Consider the following 18,733-nt stretch of genomic DNA (forward strand, 5'->3'; position numbering starts at 1 on the left):
CCTCACTCTAACTTTTTCACTCACACACATGGTCTCAGTCTCACACATACAGTCCCATACTGACTTTGCACACTCTCATTCTCACTTCACACAGTCTCACACACGTAGTTTGACTCACTCCCACACAGACACTGACATTGTGTCACACGCACAAACTCAGGTTTAAACACACACATGCTCAATCTTGACTCTCACACACCAACTCAGTCTCACTCACACAGGCTGTCTCTGACACTCTTAGTCAGTCTCATTTTGAGTGCACGCAGCCTCACTCACACACAGCCTCACTCGCGCACAGCCTCACTCGCGCACAGCCTCACTCGCGCACAGCCTCACTCGCATGCAGTCTCACTTGGAGGTTCACGCACACAGTATCGTTCTGACACACTTTGCCTCTCACACACTCACAATCTCATTCTGAGTTCACAGTCTCAGTCAAACATGGTCTTATTCAAACTCACTCAATCACACATGCTCTCTCACTCATACATTCTCACACAATCTTGTTCAGAGTCCCACCCACATGCAGCCCCACCCACACACAGCCCCACTCAGACTCTCTCACTCACACACACATTCTTAGTCACACACATGATCTCACTCTCACAAATGCATGGTCTCATTCATATACAAATCCCTAGTCTCTCTCTCTCTCAATCTAACTCTGACTCTCTCTCTCACAGTCTCACTCACACATGTGGTGTCACGCACATGCTTTCACTCACTGTCTCACTCTGACTTCATACAGTCCCACTCTCTCACACCGAAACTCTTAGTATCACTCACGCACAGTCTCATACTGACTGTCGTTCAGTCTGACTCACACACACGGTCTGACTCTAACTTCACACAGTCTCACTCTGACACATCAGCTCACTCTGACTCTCACTCACACAGTCTCACTAATGCATACCATCTCAATCTGACTTCCCACAGTCTCACACACGCACTCACACACAGTTTCACTCACTCTCACTGACTTGGCACTCACTCACACACATGGTCTGACTCGTATTCTCACAATCTCACTCACATAATCTCATTCTCACACACTTGGTCTCACTCATGTAGCCCGTATAATAATTTTCTGTAAAATTGAACATTAAGTAAAAACAGTTCAGGTCTCAAACAAGTGCAATATCACTGGCAGTAATAAACAACTCTATTATTTCTTGTAGTTACCCTTTGTTGAAGGCATGTCTATGGCATTCTCTCCAAATTAATTTAAACCACTGGAGAAATAAAAATATTGAAGGCAGAAACGGAGTGCTGAAGAGTTTATAGGCGAAACCAAACACTTCAGTTGAAGTATTCATCATCCTGCCATTGGCTGAACAAATGGCTGGTTTGCTTTTTAACCAAACAACCATTGAGGAACCCAGGCAAATTCAATCACAATTGGTCAATAAGATTGATATGTAAAAAATTCTTTTTCTTATCCAACCAATTGATACATGACTGTGATGTTCATAGAAGACAGGTGGCAGGGTACAATTCTCCAGCCTTCTAGAAAAAATAGCTGATGTGCAAGATGTTTGAAAAGGACAAACAAGCACTGGACTCAAAAGTTAATGTTAAGCAATTGTCTGAAGTCAAGTCACTCTATTCAAATTGTCCAATAATTTAAAGTAGAAAACTGCCAAAGTAATTTATTCATATATTGCAGGGTTTTTGATACTGAGCAGAGATTTTAGATCCAACAGAGTCCCATGAAACATTATGTTCCTTACAGTCAAAACTTGCATAGACATGAAGATCTTCTTTCGGTGAATCTCAGGATGAAGTCGTGATTCACTTTCTTGTTCATTGCGTAATACAGGATGGCATTGGCCGGAAGTATGAGCACTGAAAAAGCAGAGGGAAAGCATATTATTATTCACACGTGTTTTCATCATATTGATTGTGCACAGGTCCAACTACTTCCGGGATATGGAAATATCAATGACTGGGAGGAACAGAACGAATGTACTGCAAGGATTCAGAATATATTACAAAACACAAGAGAAAATCTTGGAGTTATACCATCCTCAGGTAAACTCAATAACTGAAAACCATTATATTTGAGATCCATTTTCAGGATGAGCATTGTTGGTCAAGTCTAAAATCCATTTCAAACCCCTCGCTGTCCGTTGGCACATGCCTTCTTCATGAAAGTTTGTACAATTGAGTGGCTTTATTCGACCACATATGAGGCTGTGAAGAGTCAGTCATGCAGAGAGTAGCCCCGGTAAAGATGTCAGATTTTCCTTCCTATAGAACAATGCAAAACCCCAATTGATTCACGAATGACCCAGCAGCTACAGGTCACTTCTGCTGATACCAGCATCAAACACAAAAAGGTGCAGTGTGATCAATGCAAAAACTCTGAGAAAAGCTATCCTCTCTTTCAGCATTGGATTGGAATCTTGAAACTAACACCACTGAGGGCACCTAAATCAAACACGAGTTAGTGACACAGCCTATGACCATTTTCTGAGGGCAATGATGGATGCAGAATAAATTCCAGCTTTGTCAGTGAGGCTTGCATCCAGGGGATTGATTTTTCTTTACTTTGAAAACTGACAGGGATAGCATGCTGCAAAGGCATTGGGACCCTTCATTTTCATAAGGCATTCTGCTTAACACAGCCTGGACGGCACATTTTAAACCACAGCAGAATTAAACCCATGTGTCCTCGTTTCTACTTTTCACCAGGAAATTGTGGGGCGAGGGTTGCTGCAGATTAGCAACTTGACAGCAGTGACCCCACCCATATTTCTGGTCTCTCAGCCACGGGCCAAAAACAGGGGAAGAGCAGATTAATTTCAGCAACAGAAAACAGTTATTTCGGAATAACCAGTTAAAATAAGAATGAACAAAGCAGTGTGAGTAATTCAGGATTTAATGCCACAACCAACTCCTATGTGCATCCTTCACTCAATATTTGAGTAGCTTTGAAAAAGGGCTACTGGACTCGAAACACTAACCCTGATTTCTCTCTACAAGTGCTATGACACCTGCTATGTTTTTCCAGCAGTTTCTGATTTCCAGCATTTGCGGTTCTTTGTTCTTTTTTGGCTTTGGGGAATCAGATGGAATAATTTGTTTTTATTAGGTGCAGATATTAGTTGTTTATTGGCTTTATATTCCTCAGAGTTGAATCCTGCTGAACACAGTTGGATATGTTCAATTGTACAAATTTAGATATGTTCAGCCTTTTGGTGAAATCAGAAGAAAATATCAATTCCCTTGCAGTGGTTATGACATTCAGAAACTGATTTAACTTAAATTGAAGATAACAGAGTGTGAAGCTGGATGAACACAGCAGGCCAAGCAGCATGTCAGGAGCACAAAAGCTGACGTTTCGGGCCTCGACCCTTCATCAGAGAGGGGGGATGCGGTGAGGGTTCTGGAATAAATAGGGAGAGGGGGGGAGGCTTACCGAAGATGGAGAGAAAAGTAGATAGGTGGAGAGGAGAGTATAGGTGGGGAGGTAGAGAGGGGATAGGTCAGTCCAGGGAAGATGGACAGGTCAAGGAGGTGGGATGAGGTTAGTAGGTAGGAAATGGAGGTGCGGCTTGGGGTTGGAGGAAGGGATGGGTGAGAGGAAGACCAGGTTAGGGAGGCAGAGACAGGCTGGGCTGGTTTTGGGATGCAGTGGGTGGAGGGGAAGAGCTGGGCTGGTTGTGTGATGCAGTGGGGGGAGGGGACGAACCGGGCTGGTTTTGGGAGGCGGTGCCGGAAGGGGAGATTTTGAAGGTGGTGAAGTCCACATTGATACCATTGGGCTGCAGGGTTCCCAAGAGGAATAGGAGTTGCTGTTCTTGCAACCTTCGGGTGGCATCATTGTGGCACTGCAGGAGGCCCATGATGGACATGTCATCTAAAGAATGGGAGGGGGCATTGAAATGGTTCACGACTGGGAGGTGCAGTTGTTTATTGTGAACCGAGCAGAAGCGTTCTGCAAAGCGGTCCCCAAGCCTCAGGTTGGTTTCCCCAATGTAGAGGAAGCCACACCGGGTACAATGGATACAGTATACCACCCAAAGGTTGCAGGAACAGCAACTCATATTCCGCTTGGGAACCCTGCAGCCCAATGGTATCAATGTGGACTTCACCACCTTCAAAATCTCCCCTTCCCCCACCACATCCCAAAACCAGCCCAGTTCGTCCCCTCCTCCCACTGCACCACACAACCAGCCCGGCTCTTCCCCTCCCCCACTGCATCCCAAAACCAGCCCAGCCTGTCTCTGTCTCCCTAACCTGTTCTTCCTCTCAGCCATCCCTTCCTCCCACCCCAAGCCGCACCTCCATTTCCTACGTACTAACCTCATCCCACGTCCTTGACCTGTCCATCTTCCCTGGACTGGCCTATCCCCTCCCTACCTATACTCTCCTCTCCACCTAGCTTCTTTTCTTTCCATTTTTGGTCCACCTCCCCCTCTCTCCCTATTTATTCCAGAACCCTCACCCCATCCCCGTCTCTGATGAAGGGTCTAGGCCCGAAAAGTCAGCACTTGTGCTCCTGAGATGCTGCTTGGCCTGCTGTGTTCATCCAGCTTCACACTTTATTATCTTGAATTCTCCAGCATCTACAGTTCCCATTATCTCTAACTTAAATTGAAGCAATTTCCACTGCTCACCTTTATTTGATTCAACGATCTGTGCGAGATCAAAGTCCTGAGGACGCTCGGGTTCAAATTTGAGCACGGTCATGGCTTTGTGGAAAATTTCGGAAACCCGATCTTGATTAGTCACCTAATTAAAACAATATTCACTTTTCGTTAATGCATTAGACACACACACACACGCACCATGGAAAGCCTCAATTTCCAAAGGGCTTCTCAACATAGCTGCTTTCACCCAGAAGACTAATCAGAACATTACACCAAAATCTGTAAAAGTTACATTAATAAAATAATAACTGGAAGGACAGTTGTTGTTAAACCTGCCGTCGATGCTCCATAACGCATAAACTGTGAACAGTAAAGGTTGGAATTTGAATGGAAACAGAGCCCAATGCTCAAGTTTACCTATCCAGTCAGTTTGAAGCAAGTAACTCGTTACGAAATTCATAATTTAAATAAGCCAATTCCAACCCCTCCCACCCAAAACCCCCATACCATTTGCCTGCTTTTAACATTTATTGTCATTACAGCAAATGGCTCAATGTTGTTTATGAAGTCTGACATTTCCTAATGCTGTGCTTATTCGTATAAAATGTTTCATAAAATTGTTTTCGCAGTTTGGGACATTTAGCAATTTACAATTCAAAGACAGTGCAAAAAAAATTCAATCAATTCTAAACTGTGCAGGAATAATATTCGATAGGCAGGACATTGAAAAGACACATTTTTGGGCAATTGTCTGCTTTTGTTTAATTCTATGTTATATTTGGAGATTACTTTTCTCAGCTCAAGTTTGAGCAATGACCTGGAAATTGAAATAAACTGGAAAATTTGCTGTTTCTTCTGGAGAACTGCAACGTTTTCTGGTTGAGTAGACACATACTTAATTCTGCTTTAATTGCGCTATAGTTCATGGCTAAAAAAATTATTTTTGCCATGCACTCAAAAGCAAAGACAATAATAAATATATTAATGAACAACAAATCTGAAAAATACAACAGAAGTTGTGGAATTAACTTCCTGAGGAAATGGCAGATGTAGGCACAATTACAATGCTTAAAAGACATTTGGATAAGTACATAAATTGGAAAAGTTTGGGGGGATACTTTGTTCCGTATGTCTCTACAATTCTATAAGTGATCAAGTCAAATATTACACAATTAGAGATTACATTAACTACATTCCTTTTCTGAAGAACGGTCTAGGCCCGAAACATCAGGCTTCCTGCTCCTCTGACGCTGCTTGGCCTGCTGTGTTCATCCAGCTCTACACCTTGTTATTTTACATTAACTAACATCCCCTGAAGTGATCCTTTTTGAATAACCAATACCTTTCCCATTCAGTACGCTCACACTGTAAATGATTAATCACTGATTTTCGTGATTAGTTGGTAATACACTGGATTTTCTATGTTCGATGAAGTGCCACACAAGTGTGCAAGCAAAATTGAAGCCTGTGGAATGAAACGGGCAGTGGTGGTATAGACACAAAATTGGGTCAGGATGAGAATACAGAATCATGAAGAACAGTCATTTGCTCAGGCTAACTAAAGTAAATGGGGGAAACTGTTTACTGGTCCTTCTGACACTATGTACCAAGGACAAAATCTAAGGTCATTGGTGGGGATCAAAAGCAAAAAAAAAAGAATTCTGCTTTTTCCAAACCACAATATCCGAATAGGTGGTTAAAGCAGATTAAACTACTTTCATAAGACAACTGAATAATTACATGGAGCAAAATTTGCAGGGCAGGGGTAAAAAGGGCAATGGTGTTTACAGTGGTGGGGGAGGTGGGTGGCGAATTTAGCTACTTATTATTGAGATTTAGCACAGACACAATCAGCCAAAGTTTTTTTTTAAGCTTTGTAATAACATTCCACGATTCTCCAGCTGGCCTCTCATGACTGTGTTTGGTGGCAAAAAATTGTTGCACTTTCATCAGGAGACATTTTCGTCATTTTGGTTGAGAATTTAGTTTTCTGTGTTTCATAGATGTTCAATTTAAATAGCCTGTTTGCCATTTGCTTATCCAAATTCTACCTCAGATCTTAGGCTGGTTCTGCCCCATCTCCAACTCATTTACAAGCTAACAAATATTCTCTTTACCAGAGTAAAGAGGCGCTGTTTGTTTAATAATATTTAAATACCAGAAGCAATTTCCCACACATTACCCTGACATCTGTGGAGCCACAGTGAAACAGTATGACTGATCCTTTGAAGGAAAATAAATGATCAAACAAAACAATCGATGTGCCTTCCAATTTGGCCAACATTCCTTCGGCTTTCCTGAACTAGCCAGTAGGCAATTATTCTATTTTGGATTGCACTCTTCTCTAACCCATTTTTGATGTGCTTTCTTCCATGCACCAGGCTTTTAAATTTCACAAATTTCCAAAGTCAGGAAAGAAATATTCAATGGCTCTGCTAATATTACTCGATTAGTTGACAGATGGACCAAAGTGCCCGTGGTCAGCTAACTGAAGATCTGGTACCTCCTTGCTGATTTATTGTACAGTTAATGGTGCACATTAATTTGTGATATTTCCTCTTCAATAGTTATCAGCCAGTCCCCAAAATGGGGCAACAGAGTGCTGCACCTTGCCATGTACACTTAAAGGAGAAATGCAAGGAAAATGTGTTCAGGCCTAAAACCTAAACATTGCTACTGCATTACAAAACAGGATCAAAATGATGGTCAAAGCACTCCTATTGACCAAAAAAGACTTCAGCAATGTGGAAAATGCACACTGAATATGACTGCATGGCAACAAATAATTGGGATTAAAAAATCCTCTTGCGATACTGGCAGAAAGCAATGGCAATTATTTGGACCGAGCATGACGAGAGCAACCAGTCCAGGGACTTACCAAAATCGTTTTGAATTCTTGTGCTCTGTCCTCCTTTAATCTGACTCGGATGAGGCAGCTTTTCTCATTCTGGCGGTTGTCCCTCTGACGTGTTGCACACCAGCAGCTGCCCAAACCCGCACGCCTACGAGACTGGGCTATGTCGTAATTTGTTTTTGCTGGTGCACCACTGTTGGATAAACCTCCAGAGGAGGCAGTATCCACGGATTTTAATGACTGTGGAATAATTATTTTGTTTAAGAAGACGTTTGTCAATTGTTGCATATTAGAAACTTCCCCCTTTCCAGTTATATTTATTATTACACAAAATATGCTGTCCTGCTGCCCACAAAGGTGAAGGCATTCTGCGCAGGACAGCTTAATTGCAAGAACATGATGTTGTACATGAATTCTGGGTCGTTGCTGTCTTGTGAAATATTTTACTTGCAGTTCTTTCCTCTACCACTCTCGAACACTTCTGAGGAATTATACTCCCGTTTGTGTTTACTAGCTGTTCAGTCAACGTCAACAATTCAGTACTTAGCATGCCCATAAATTACTAATTAGTTTCCTTCAGCACAATAACATTGTGGTCATTTCACTTGACCATGTAAACTGGTGCTTCAATTCGAGGTTTGTCAGATAAACCCTTTGGGGTTTCAGTTTGCACTCAGTATGTGAACATGCCTACATAAATATTTATTTGCCCACTTCACCCTGCTATGCACAGAAATCTTGAATCCAACTACACTGTTTGAAGTTAAAACACATTTATGAAGTGTGGGTGACTGCGAATGGGCCAACCAGTGCATTGTGCAGATCAGAATGTGTGCGGCACAGCACCACTGGCAGAAAGAAAGACAGACAGCAACAGCAAACCACATACAGCAGAGAACTAAAGAAACCAGAAGTGAAATCATCCAAGTCACTGCAGCTCTCAGTTTATGATTAATAGACAGGAAGTCACAACACTAAACAGGAGAATCCATAAAAAGGAAGAGGGTATTTTGAAACAAAAAAATACCACTCCAAAACACCCAAATGTGACCTAATAATACTTAGCCCAATTCTTAGAGAAATACATTATGAAAATATCCCTGGGACAAGTCCTAGACATATTCTATAAACAATAACCATAACACAACTTTGATAATCTCCCAAGATACAATGGTCTTCAGCAGAGAACGCACTAATCAACAGCTCAAAGCCCGAATATTGATGAAAAACAAAACGTGCAGTCACGAGGACTCCATGCAGAGACTTGCATTACTTTGTTGCAATTGCTGGATCAAGACCTGTCCAACATACTCTAAATACTGTTTTTGTGGACTGGGCGCTTCAAGCTGCAACAGATGTACCCCATGCACTAAAATTTACTGTGTAGAAATTAAAGATGCTGTGAACAATTAAAGATGAAATATTTTGGCTATTAGTATAAAATCATATAAAATATCTAAGCAAAACAAAGCCAACAGCACAACTAAAAAAAAACCAAAAAAATCAGCTCTCACTTTGTGAACGAATAATATCTTTTCTGGAATCAAATGCTTCAGTAACCAGCACAAAGGTTGAATTTTGATGGGAGAGGCACAGCTGTCTTGCCTTCGTTCTGAAAGCAAGTGACCCAACTTTGGCAAGTGGGACCTGGGATGGAAAATTGCTGGCAGCAGCCAGTTATGAAGATGCTTGGTGGAACGGCATTCACATTAAGGATTTCAGTCTGGCTGAAACATCAAAATGGCTATTCGGCTAATAGCTCTTAAAAGAAAGGCGAAGGAGATTGGCTAGGCAGCCATCCAGCTCCAGTGGCTGGGACGGTATCACTGAGTACCCTTGTATCCTCTTGACTGCCAAAGTGTAGTCAGGATAATAGACGGCAGGAAGGCAGAAGAAAGGAAGGAAAGAAAGAAGAAAAAAAGTGTCTGGACATTATTAGACAAACCGGAGTCTCCGAGAACAACATATTTTACGTGATGAGTGCCTCACTGTCTCACCTTTTCTGACGCTTTTTGCGAAGTGCTCGGCTCTTCCATTTCCAAGTGGCTGGAATCGGATAAAATGCTGGCTGCGGTAATGCTGTCGTCCGAATCCTCATTCTGAAGGGTTGCTCGCTGCTCAGAGCTTTTAGTTTGAGTGTTGTGTACTTTAACACCACTCCTTGAAAACAGGCTGCACAAGGGAAAGGGGACACAACAAAAATATGGAAATGTCATTGCATTCTAGACAAACTGTTAAAAAAAATTTAACTAGAATGAAGGTATATTGATGATGTGAGTACCAGGAGTTTGATGTGCGCCACATTTGACCTGTGAGAGATTAATAGTGGCACACTCATACCGAGAGCTCGCATTACTAGTATTGAACATTGTTACATTGCCTAATAGTTAGGGAGTATATGAATAGGTTATAATGTTTGCATATTTGAATGGCACAAGAATCTGGGCTTTTTGCAATGTTATTCAACCTGCTATCAACCTCAATCTTATGAAAGGCAAAATGTGGATTTGAATACCCACAGGGTGGAAAATTTCCCCCAACCTGGCCACATGCTAATGTGTATATAATTTCTTCCTGAAAGCTGCAGTTTATTAAAAATAAAACGTAAAACAAAGTAACACCATTGATAATTGATAGAAAACTGTGCACAACACTTTGTAAGGTACGACAGTGAACTCTGAATGTGGCCTTCAGTATATTGGTACTGCAAACGTTAGGATTTCTATCCAGCAATTTGCATTTATATTGCATGATTAACATAGAAAATTTTCCAAAACTCCCAAAAGAAGTACAGCAGATGGCATGATAAAAAATTCCCACACTGAAAATCCTGATTGTTGGTATATTAGGCATTAAATAGTACAGGGAGCAAGAGCAGATGGCTGCTGAAATGTGAGATTGCACACTAATGCTGCAATGTTGAATGCCTGCACTTCGAGAATCACAATTAAGCCACGGAAGCCTAAATCACATCCATGTAACATCCACACTCATGTAAAGAGAAGATATCCCAGGAAGTGAATAAGTGTTTCCCTTCTCTTTCTTGGTTTCTATATAACAATAATCACATGTCACACTCCAGATCACTGCAAGGCACAACACAGCAACAAGGCACGGTTTTTTCTCTGAAACTCTAGATGGGTAGGTGGGGGAAAAATCTGACTTTGCTGAGTTCTGGTCAGTCCTTACCTATTGAACAGAAATATAAGATAATATCCCCAACTCAGGAAAAATTACCAAAAACAACTTTGAAGTCTTTACACATGTATGCACGACAACAAACACATACTTTCATGTCAACTTCCACATGGAAATATATTTGAGTTTTATAGACAATAGACAATAGGTGCTGGAGTCGGCCATTCGGCCCTTTGAGCCAGCACCACCATTCATTATGATCATGGCTGATCATCCACAATCAATATCCTGTTCCTGCCTTATCCCCATAACCCTTGATTCCACTATCTTTAAGAGCTCTGTCTATCTCTTTCTTGAAAGCATCCAGAGAGGTGGCCTCCACTGCCTTCTGGGGCAGGGCATTCCATATATCCACCACTCTCTGGGTGAAGAAGTTTTTCCTCAACTCTGTTCTAAATGGCCTTCCCCTTATTTTTAAACTATGTCCTCTGGTCCTGGAAACACCCATCAGCGGAAACATGCTTCCCGCCTCCACAGTGTCCAATCCCTTAATAATCTTATACGTCTCAATCAGATCCCCTCTCATCCTTCTAAACTCAAGTGTACACAAGTCCAGTCGCTCCAATCTTTCAACGTATGATAGTCCCGCCATTCCGGGAATTGATCTTGTGAACCTACGCTGCACTCCCTCAATAGCCAGAATGTCCTTCCTTAAATTGGGAGACCAAAACTGCACACAATACTCCAGGTGCGGTCTCACCAGGGCCCTGTACAGCTGCAGAAGGACCTCTTTGCTCTTATACTCAATTCCTCTTGTGATGAAGGCCAGCATGCTATTAGCTTTCTTCACTGCCTGCTGTACCTACATGCTTGCTTTCATTGTCTGACGTACAAGAACACCTAGATCTCGTTGTGCTTCCCCTTTACCTAACTTGACTCCACTGAGATAGTAATTTTAAGGTGGAGCTTCAAATGTGAGAAGCATGGCTGATAATTTTTCAACAGAAGATATTTCTGCTGCCTGCTGACCCACAAAGTGGAACACAAATCTGATTTTTCACTCAAAATTGTTAAACATTGCTAGTTTTCATTATGCAGGCCCACAAATATGCAAATTTAATTCACTGTAACACCTTTTTGGCTTACTTGTCTCTCAAACAAATTTATTCCGGCGAAATTTAGCCATGGTGCAGAAACTTCTCAGTGGATAAATGAGAATCGCTAGGCAATACCAAGCTCATCACAGGTCCACATTCTACAATCATGGTCATAGCAAAGAATCTCTATCAATCAGTCTACACGAGACACATGCACAAGGTGAGAATAACAGCACTACTCCTTGCATCGTCTCAAATTACTCAACCAGTTACTAAAAAATCTCACTCCAATGAAGCAATAATGACCACACATCAGATGTCTCTATTTGTCAAGGAACAGATGTACTTATCTTTCTGTCCATTCATCCAGGTAATAAAGGAAATAATGAGATATTTGCGGTGCTTAACATGGGATACTTACCAGCTGAGGCGTTTAAACACACTCTTTTTGGGCTTTGGCGGTTTCTCGAGTTCAGAGGAGCTGCAGGGTGGCAGATAAACATTTTCAGACAAGATTCATTTAAAAAGAATCAGATGCCTTTGTTCAATATTTTTATTATTAATGGCAAAATCAATCATTTACATAGAATTGAAATTGCATGAATGATAATTTTGTTTGCAAAAGGCACGTGTTTTCAGGCAGGAGAACACTGAACATTACTTTGACTAATGAGCGACAAAAGTTCTCACTGTAGGCACATCGATCTTTTCTGCTTTTTGAACAGGAGATCAAGACAATAAGAGTTCTGAAGAAATGTCACCAGACCTGAAAGAAAACTCTGCTTTCTTTTCACAGATGCTGCCAGACCCGCTGAATTTTTTCAGCAATTTCTCTTTGTGTTTTTGATTCCCAGCATCTGCGATTCCTTTGGGTAATTTTTTACCAAGACGATAACCCCCTCTTTTTGCAGAACACGTGGAATTGAACAAAATGCTCGAACTTCTACAGCAGGTACAGAAAAAATTAACAAGGACTGGGCTTGAAAAAAGTCAACTGGAAAACATGAGAATCAAACTTCCAGTGCCGAAGGTGATACAATAGGATGTAAAGTTATACAGGAGTTTCTCCGGGCCTCATCCACACTGTCATGTGAATGTACAGGCAATGTCAAGCAATGAAGGGTGGTCATGAATCAGTCACTTCAGGTGACTAAAACAGCACATGCCACATCTCGGAGATAGTAAAATGAAGGAGTATATCTCTTGACCAGACTTTCTGTTGCTGATATTTTCAGACAATCTGTCCGAAAATCAACCATACTATCCCAGACGTCCAAAAGAACTTTAAATATAACTTATGATCCATGGAAACTGAATTTTGGTAACATTTTGTAATTACTGTTACAATAAATACCATGTTTGAAGTTGGCCCAATACTGACTGTGCCACTGATTGAATTGACGATAATGCCAGGTGCTTGCTGCACATGGTCATCCGTAGCCTGAGGATGGGCTTAATCGTGAGCTTTGTTTTTCAAAGCAGGAATGTAAATTGATACATCAGGTACATTTTAAATAATTACTTCTGCCCACCAATTTATGAAGAAGCCAACTGTTTTCAAAAAATGTAATTATTACAAAGCCTGCTCTGTCAAAACAAAAAATTAGTTTCAGTGATCTATAATCTGGTTCCTTCATCAACTCTGGTCCAGCAATGGCAAAGTGGTTTTTTTTCAGTTGGAGATTATTTTTGGTTGCATTATTAAAAATATACTGTGGCTATTTTGAGATGAGGGAATGATGTTTTTAGGCAACCATTGAAAGATACTTTAAAATGCTGACCAATTGTGTAGGGTTATTGTTAATTTTATGTTAGTAATAGGATTATGTATTTGAAAAGAAATTGGAAGGAAATGAAACATTTCTCAAAACTGGTACAATTTACATCTGGATTTGTAGATGCACTCACAATAGGAGCTCTTGGACATGTTGCTAAAATTGGTCACTCATCAAGTTTTTTGCATTTTCCTGCAATCATTGGCTTAGTGGTAGTATACTCTGCACTATTATATACCAATAAAACGCATTTTGATGCAACACAACAGAATTGATTCATTGAGCAACTGACTTTATCCTCATAGGTCAGAATTCATTGTCAAAACTTTGAAACCAAGGAAAAGGAAGACAATAAACAATCTGGCAGCTCACTAGCATTAAACAGCAATTATAACTAGAGAAGATTTCACACACAACCCTTAACTGTTTTACCTGCACACTCCTACAATACCAGTTACGTACTCGCTATCCTCACTTAAGTATTGTTGCATAAAGAACAAGTCTAGAAAATTCTCGTTTGGACGAAGGGTGTATGATGAGCAAGCAAACTGCAGGGATTTGATACCCAAAATTATTTCATATTCCTGAAAGAACATAAATAAATAATGAGCTGTTAAGGCAAGTTTAAACTGCTATAATTGTTCCTGCTAAATCCGAGTCCATGGTATTTTGAACAGCATCAATAACTTTATTCAAAGTGCACAGTACATCATGTCACAAAAATATTTCTGCTTTGGAAATAAATGACACAAATGTGACTTTTCAAGGATAAATTTCTGTACAGATTATCCTGGATGGTTTCAGGACACTAATTCCCAAAACAGTGCTTCAAAGATGGATTATTTTTAAAAAAGATTCACTTAAGAACCATAAGCTGATTGAGGGTGAAGACAAGAAATGTTATGAAAGATCATTCATCCAAGCAAAAGGAAGTCTGCCAAGTACAAAATAAGTGGCTGATCTATAGTAACTGATACCAAGACAGACGGTGAAAATGTTGAGTTAATTTTTCAAGGTTGCACCACCATGAAATTGAATGGACCATGAGCAGCTCGAAGTTACTGGACTATTTTCTTTCAACCACAGTGGCTTCTTGGTTGAATCTCGTCACAATTTGACATGTAAAAAGGGGCAGACCTTTCTAAGTCAAACGCTGACAACATGTTACTGCCAAGTTGTAAAGTGCCAGCCAGTTTTCAACAGGTCAGTGAAAAGAAACACTTCACTACATCCACATCAGCCACGACAAATGGCGGGCCATTTGACAGATTGCATTCCGAGCTGGTGAATTGGAGTCACACAGCGTTGGATGCCTATTTTGCCACCCAGCTGATTTTACATCACATGGCCCAGTTTGGCAAATTCAGCATCAGCTGCTTCTGATCGGAACCAATTCTATTCATAGGGACCTCAAGTTACAGCTCTGTAAGCAAGAATTCATTGTTTGCCATAAGGTCAAATTCCTCTCAAATTCATATTGTCAGGTTGCCTGCTGAATGTTGCAGTACAAGGTGAAAATACAATCTGAGTGGGTTTCCTCTGGGTGCTCTGGTTTCCTCCCAAGGTCCAAAGATGTTAGGTGGATTGCCCATGCTAAATTGCCCGTAGTGCCCAGGGATATTTAGCTTCAGTGAGTTAGACATGGGGAATGGGTCTGGGTGGGACCCTCTTCATACTGCCCAGTCAGTGAAAATCCAAACAGGTGCACTCCCTCAATTTCTGACATCCCATGACGAAATGATGCCTTTCATATGAAGGAAAATACTAATATGGAGAGATTGTTTATCCAGTGTCTTCAATAATGAAATAACTTCCATGACACTGAGATTATTTGAACAACATCTTCATTCACATAACGCCTAGCAAATCCTGTACATGGCTGTGACTGTTCAAAGGTAAATTGCAGCACATTAGCAGCGCAAAAGCAGGCTATTTGACTGAACTGCTCCATGCTGATCTATACACCTCTCCCACCTTGCTTCAAACTCTAAATATGCCGTTGTGCCCTTTCTGACATCTAACTTTCTCTCAAATACATCTGTGCTCATCCTCTCAACGAGTCCTGGTAGCAGCAGCTTCTGCATTCTGGCTGCTCTGAGCAACAAAGCATCTCCTTAATTCTTTATTGGATTTATTAGTGACCATATACATTTAGGATGCTGTTGGGGACTCCCCCTACACCCCCATCAAGCAAATAAAGCAGCACAAGATTGAAAAGCATGCTTTTCCCCTTTCATACAATTCCAAACATTTTGTACAGTGCAATTTTCAGTACTAACTTTTTGTCTCTTGTCAAAGTTGATCAAGCCATTCTGTAAGAGATAGACAAGGACAAAGAAAATTAATTCAAATGTACAAAGGTCAAACAGTACTACAAGATTATGAAATTTAAAAGATCAGAAGTAAAATACAAGCTCTGTAAACTTGGTTCCATTTTAGTATATCGTCAAAGGCCAATCACAAATGATCTGTCATACCACCAGGTCATATCTTGGACGCTACATAGAGCCCTTTGCTCCAGTCAAGTAGATCAGTACCAAGCTGAAGACATTCTCAGCTGTTCAACTGCTCAATAGGCAGTGACATCCAGGTAACCAATTTACCTGTACAGAATAAAAATGATGTGCAATTTATCCAACCTTTTGAAAAACTAAACCCGTATTCAATTAACTGCAAAGTGATTTGCATGTTCCTTTGTTTACAAGTTGTTTGATTCACAGCACAAAGCATCAAATTATTCTGATTGGGATTATTAATCAAACTCATTCATTTTTTTTATTGCTTTGATTCTCATCTACAAGCAGCTTGCAATGAAACCATAATAATAGCGCTCATCAGCAAATAAGGAATCCAAATCTTGTAAGAGAGACTTACTGAATGGTAATTCGGGAAAGCCGAATCCAGCGCTGAAAATTCTGTCAAGAAAGTTCCCAGGTACGGCACAATTCCCTGAACGATATCCTACAAAAAGAGAGGTGAATTTGTTTAATCCATTGTGAACTCATTGTCCTATTTCTCAAAATTACTACTCCATGTCTTATTTATTACCTTGATCATACAACTAAATCTATTTAGAATCAAAATTTAGGACTCAAAATTTTAGACAGTTATACAGTGGAATGCAAAGTTAGATCTATAAAGGCCAGGCAAGTTCAACGTTTGATCCCTCATCTGTGAACTGGAAACCAAACTCAATATTTGTGTAACCTCATCATTTGGAGATTGGAAATTTTCTACGTAATGTGCAATTTCGCTTGAAGATAAAAACAATTTACCTCACCAGATCTCCAAAACTTTGTCTCAACAAGTTTAAACGTCATTTTTTTCTAAACTCAAGAATATAATTCTTCTCAATGTCTTTTCATTACACACCTCTCTTACCCGAAGAAATAATTTAATGGTCTCAGATGGTGGGTTGGTTCAGAACCTAAGAGCCTAGGAGATACATCGAATTGGCAAATTGGAGCCAAAATTGGGTTTGTGGCAGGAAGTAAATGTGATTTTTGAAGGGCTTTTCGGCAACTTGATGCTTTCATCCAGCAGCATACCACAGGGTACAGTAATAGTTCTTACTGTGCGTACATTAATGTTGAAGACACGAAAGCTCCAAGTATGAACAGCCGGTTCACAGATGACACAAGAATTGGACGGTTGTAAACAGCAAAAAGCCTTAGTCTCTCGGGTTACACATATGGGCTGGTTAGAAGGCTTGAACAGAGGCAAATAGAATTCAATCCAGAAATGTGTGAGGTGAAGCATTTTGGGGGTCTAATAGGTCAGGAGAATATATGTTCAATGAGATAATAAGGTGTGGAGCTGGATGAACACAGCAGGCCAGGCAGCTTCAGAGGAGCAGGAAAGTTGATGTTTTGGGTCTGGATGACAGAGGATCAGAAGGACTTTGGTGTGTGCATAAACATATTCTTGAAGGCAGGAGGACCTGTGGATAAGTTGGTAAAATATTGGATACTTGCCTGAATATAACAGCAAAGGGGTAATGATGGAACTGTAAATAACATTAGTTGAGCCACAGCTGGAACAATGTGTGCCTCAAAACGAAGGCATTTTGCTACTTACTACCGCTCCAATTCTTGTGTCATCTGTGAACCTGCTGTTCACACTTGGAGCTTTTGTGTCTTGAACATTAATGTACACACAGCAAGAACTATTACGGTGCCCTGCACCACTGCCAAAGCACATTTGTGTAAGATGCTGAAAGATTCGCAAACCATGCACTGTAATTCACTGCATAATCTGGGAGAAAGCTTTATGGAAGTTATACAACTGTCCAATCATGAACTCACATTTTCCCCTGTATACTTACAGAATTTTGCACCACAAAAACAATCATCATGCAGAGCACACATTTTTGATTATAAAAGCAAACCTACTTTTAGATTCAATCTAGATCAGAAAAATATGTTGAAATTCTGTACAGTGCACCAATCACAACACACAATAAACAAAGTGTGACAGCAGGGCAGTAGAAATTCTGGGGCAAACATCTGGAAAGCAATGTAAAAAGATCGTTCACTGCAACTAGAACATTGAGCAGTTTGAAAAATGGAGTGTCTGTCAAACTGACAACATGCTAGCATGATTACTGCATTTCTCCCTCTTCAAATACCAGCTTAAAAGTGTTTCAATTCCATCTAAGAATGATTTCGAGAATAAGAAAACGTTGACTATTTTCTGAGCTGGACAACTAGTTTGGTAAAGTGGCACCAAAATATTTATATCTGACCAATTATTTTGTTATTTTGTCAAATTCAGGAGCAAAATGAGTGGACAAAGAGCACGATAAAAGGAGTGAGGAGGAATGGCTAGAAACTTGTCAGTTTTCGTCCAAGCTAGTTGAAACTAGATAGTTGATGTCTGAAATACTGAACAAAGAGATATGAATATCTCTCCATTCCTACGCAGCAAATAGTTCTTACTGCAGAGAACAATAAAAGGAAGACATGGTAATTGAGCAAAAAACACTTATGAGAACCAGTTAAATCTCTTAGTGTTTTGCCTTGGCTTTTATTAATTACAAGGCCCTTGAAGTGTACAAAACAAAAGATAAAGAAATTGGCACATATCGCACTTTAGACATTGCTTCAGTTCAAATTTCCAAGATAATGAACACTGAGAAAGATAATCTATGAAGGCTGCATCACTGCAGTATAACCAAATTAGATGTCGATTAAAATGTTAACTCCAATATCATCAGCAATTATAAGAATCATGACAAAACAATCTTGGAAGACTTGAGCCAAGCCAGACCACCTG

The 18,733-nt window shown here is 40.4% G+C and overlaps 1 protein-coding gene across 1 annotated transcript in view; it reads right to left on the reverse strand.

The window, feature by feature from the left end:
- Nucleotides 1-9,566: 9,566 nt before the first annotated feature.
- Nucleotides 9,567-18,733, reverse strand: part of LOC132210199 (ral guanine nucleotide dissociation stimulator-like 1) — a 48,050-nt gene continuing 38,883 nt past the window's right edge. The window contains exons 18-21 of the mRNA XM_059649624.1: nt 16,334-16,420; nt 15,739-15,771; nt 12,106-12,165; nt 9,567-9,621 (exon numbers count right to left, since the gene is read on the reverse strand). Of these exons, the coding sequence (XP_059505607.1) occupies nt 12,157-12,165; nt 15,739-15,771; nt 16,334-16,420 (129 nt within the window). The 3' untranslated portion in view covers nt 9,567-9,621; nt 12,106-12,156. The remainder of the gene's footprint in view (nt 9,622-12,105; nt 12,166-15,738; nt 15,772-16,333; nt 16,421-18,733) is intronic.

The sequence above is a fragment of the Stegostoma tigrinum genome, chromosome 11, assembly GCF_030684315.1.
Source record: "Stegostoma tigrinum isolate sSteTig4 chromosome 11, sSteTig4.hap1, whole genome shotgun sequence".
Lineage (NCBI taxonomy): Eukaryota > Metazoa > Chordata > Chondrichthyes > Orectolobiformes > Stegostomatidae > Stegostoma > Stegostoma tigrinum.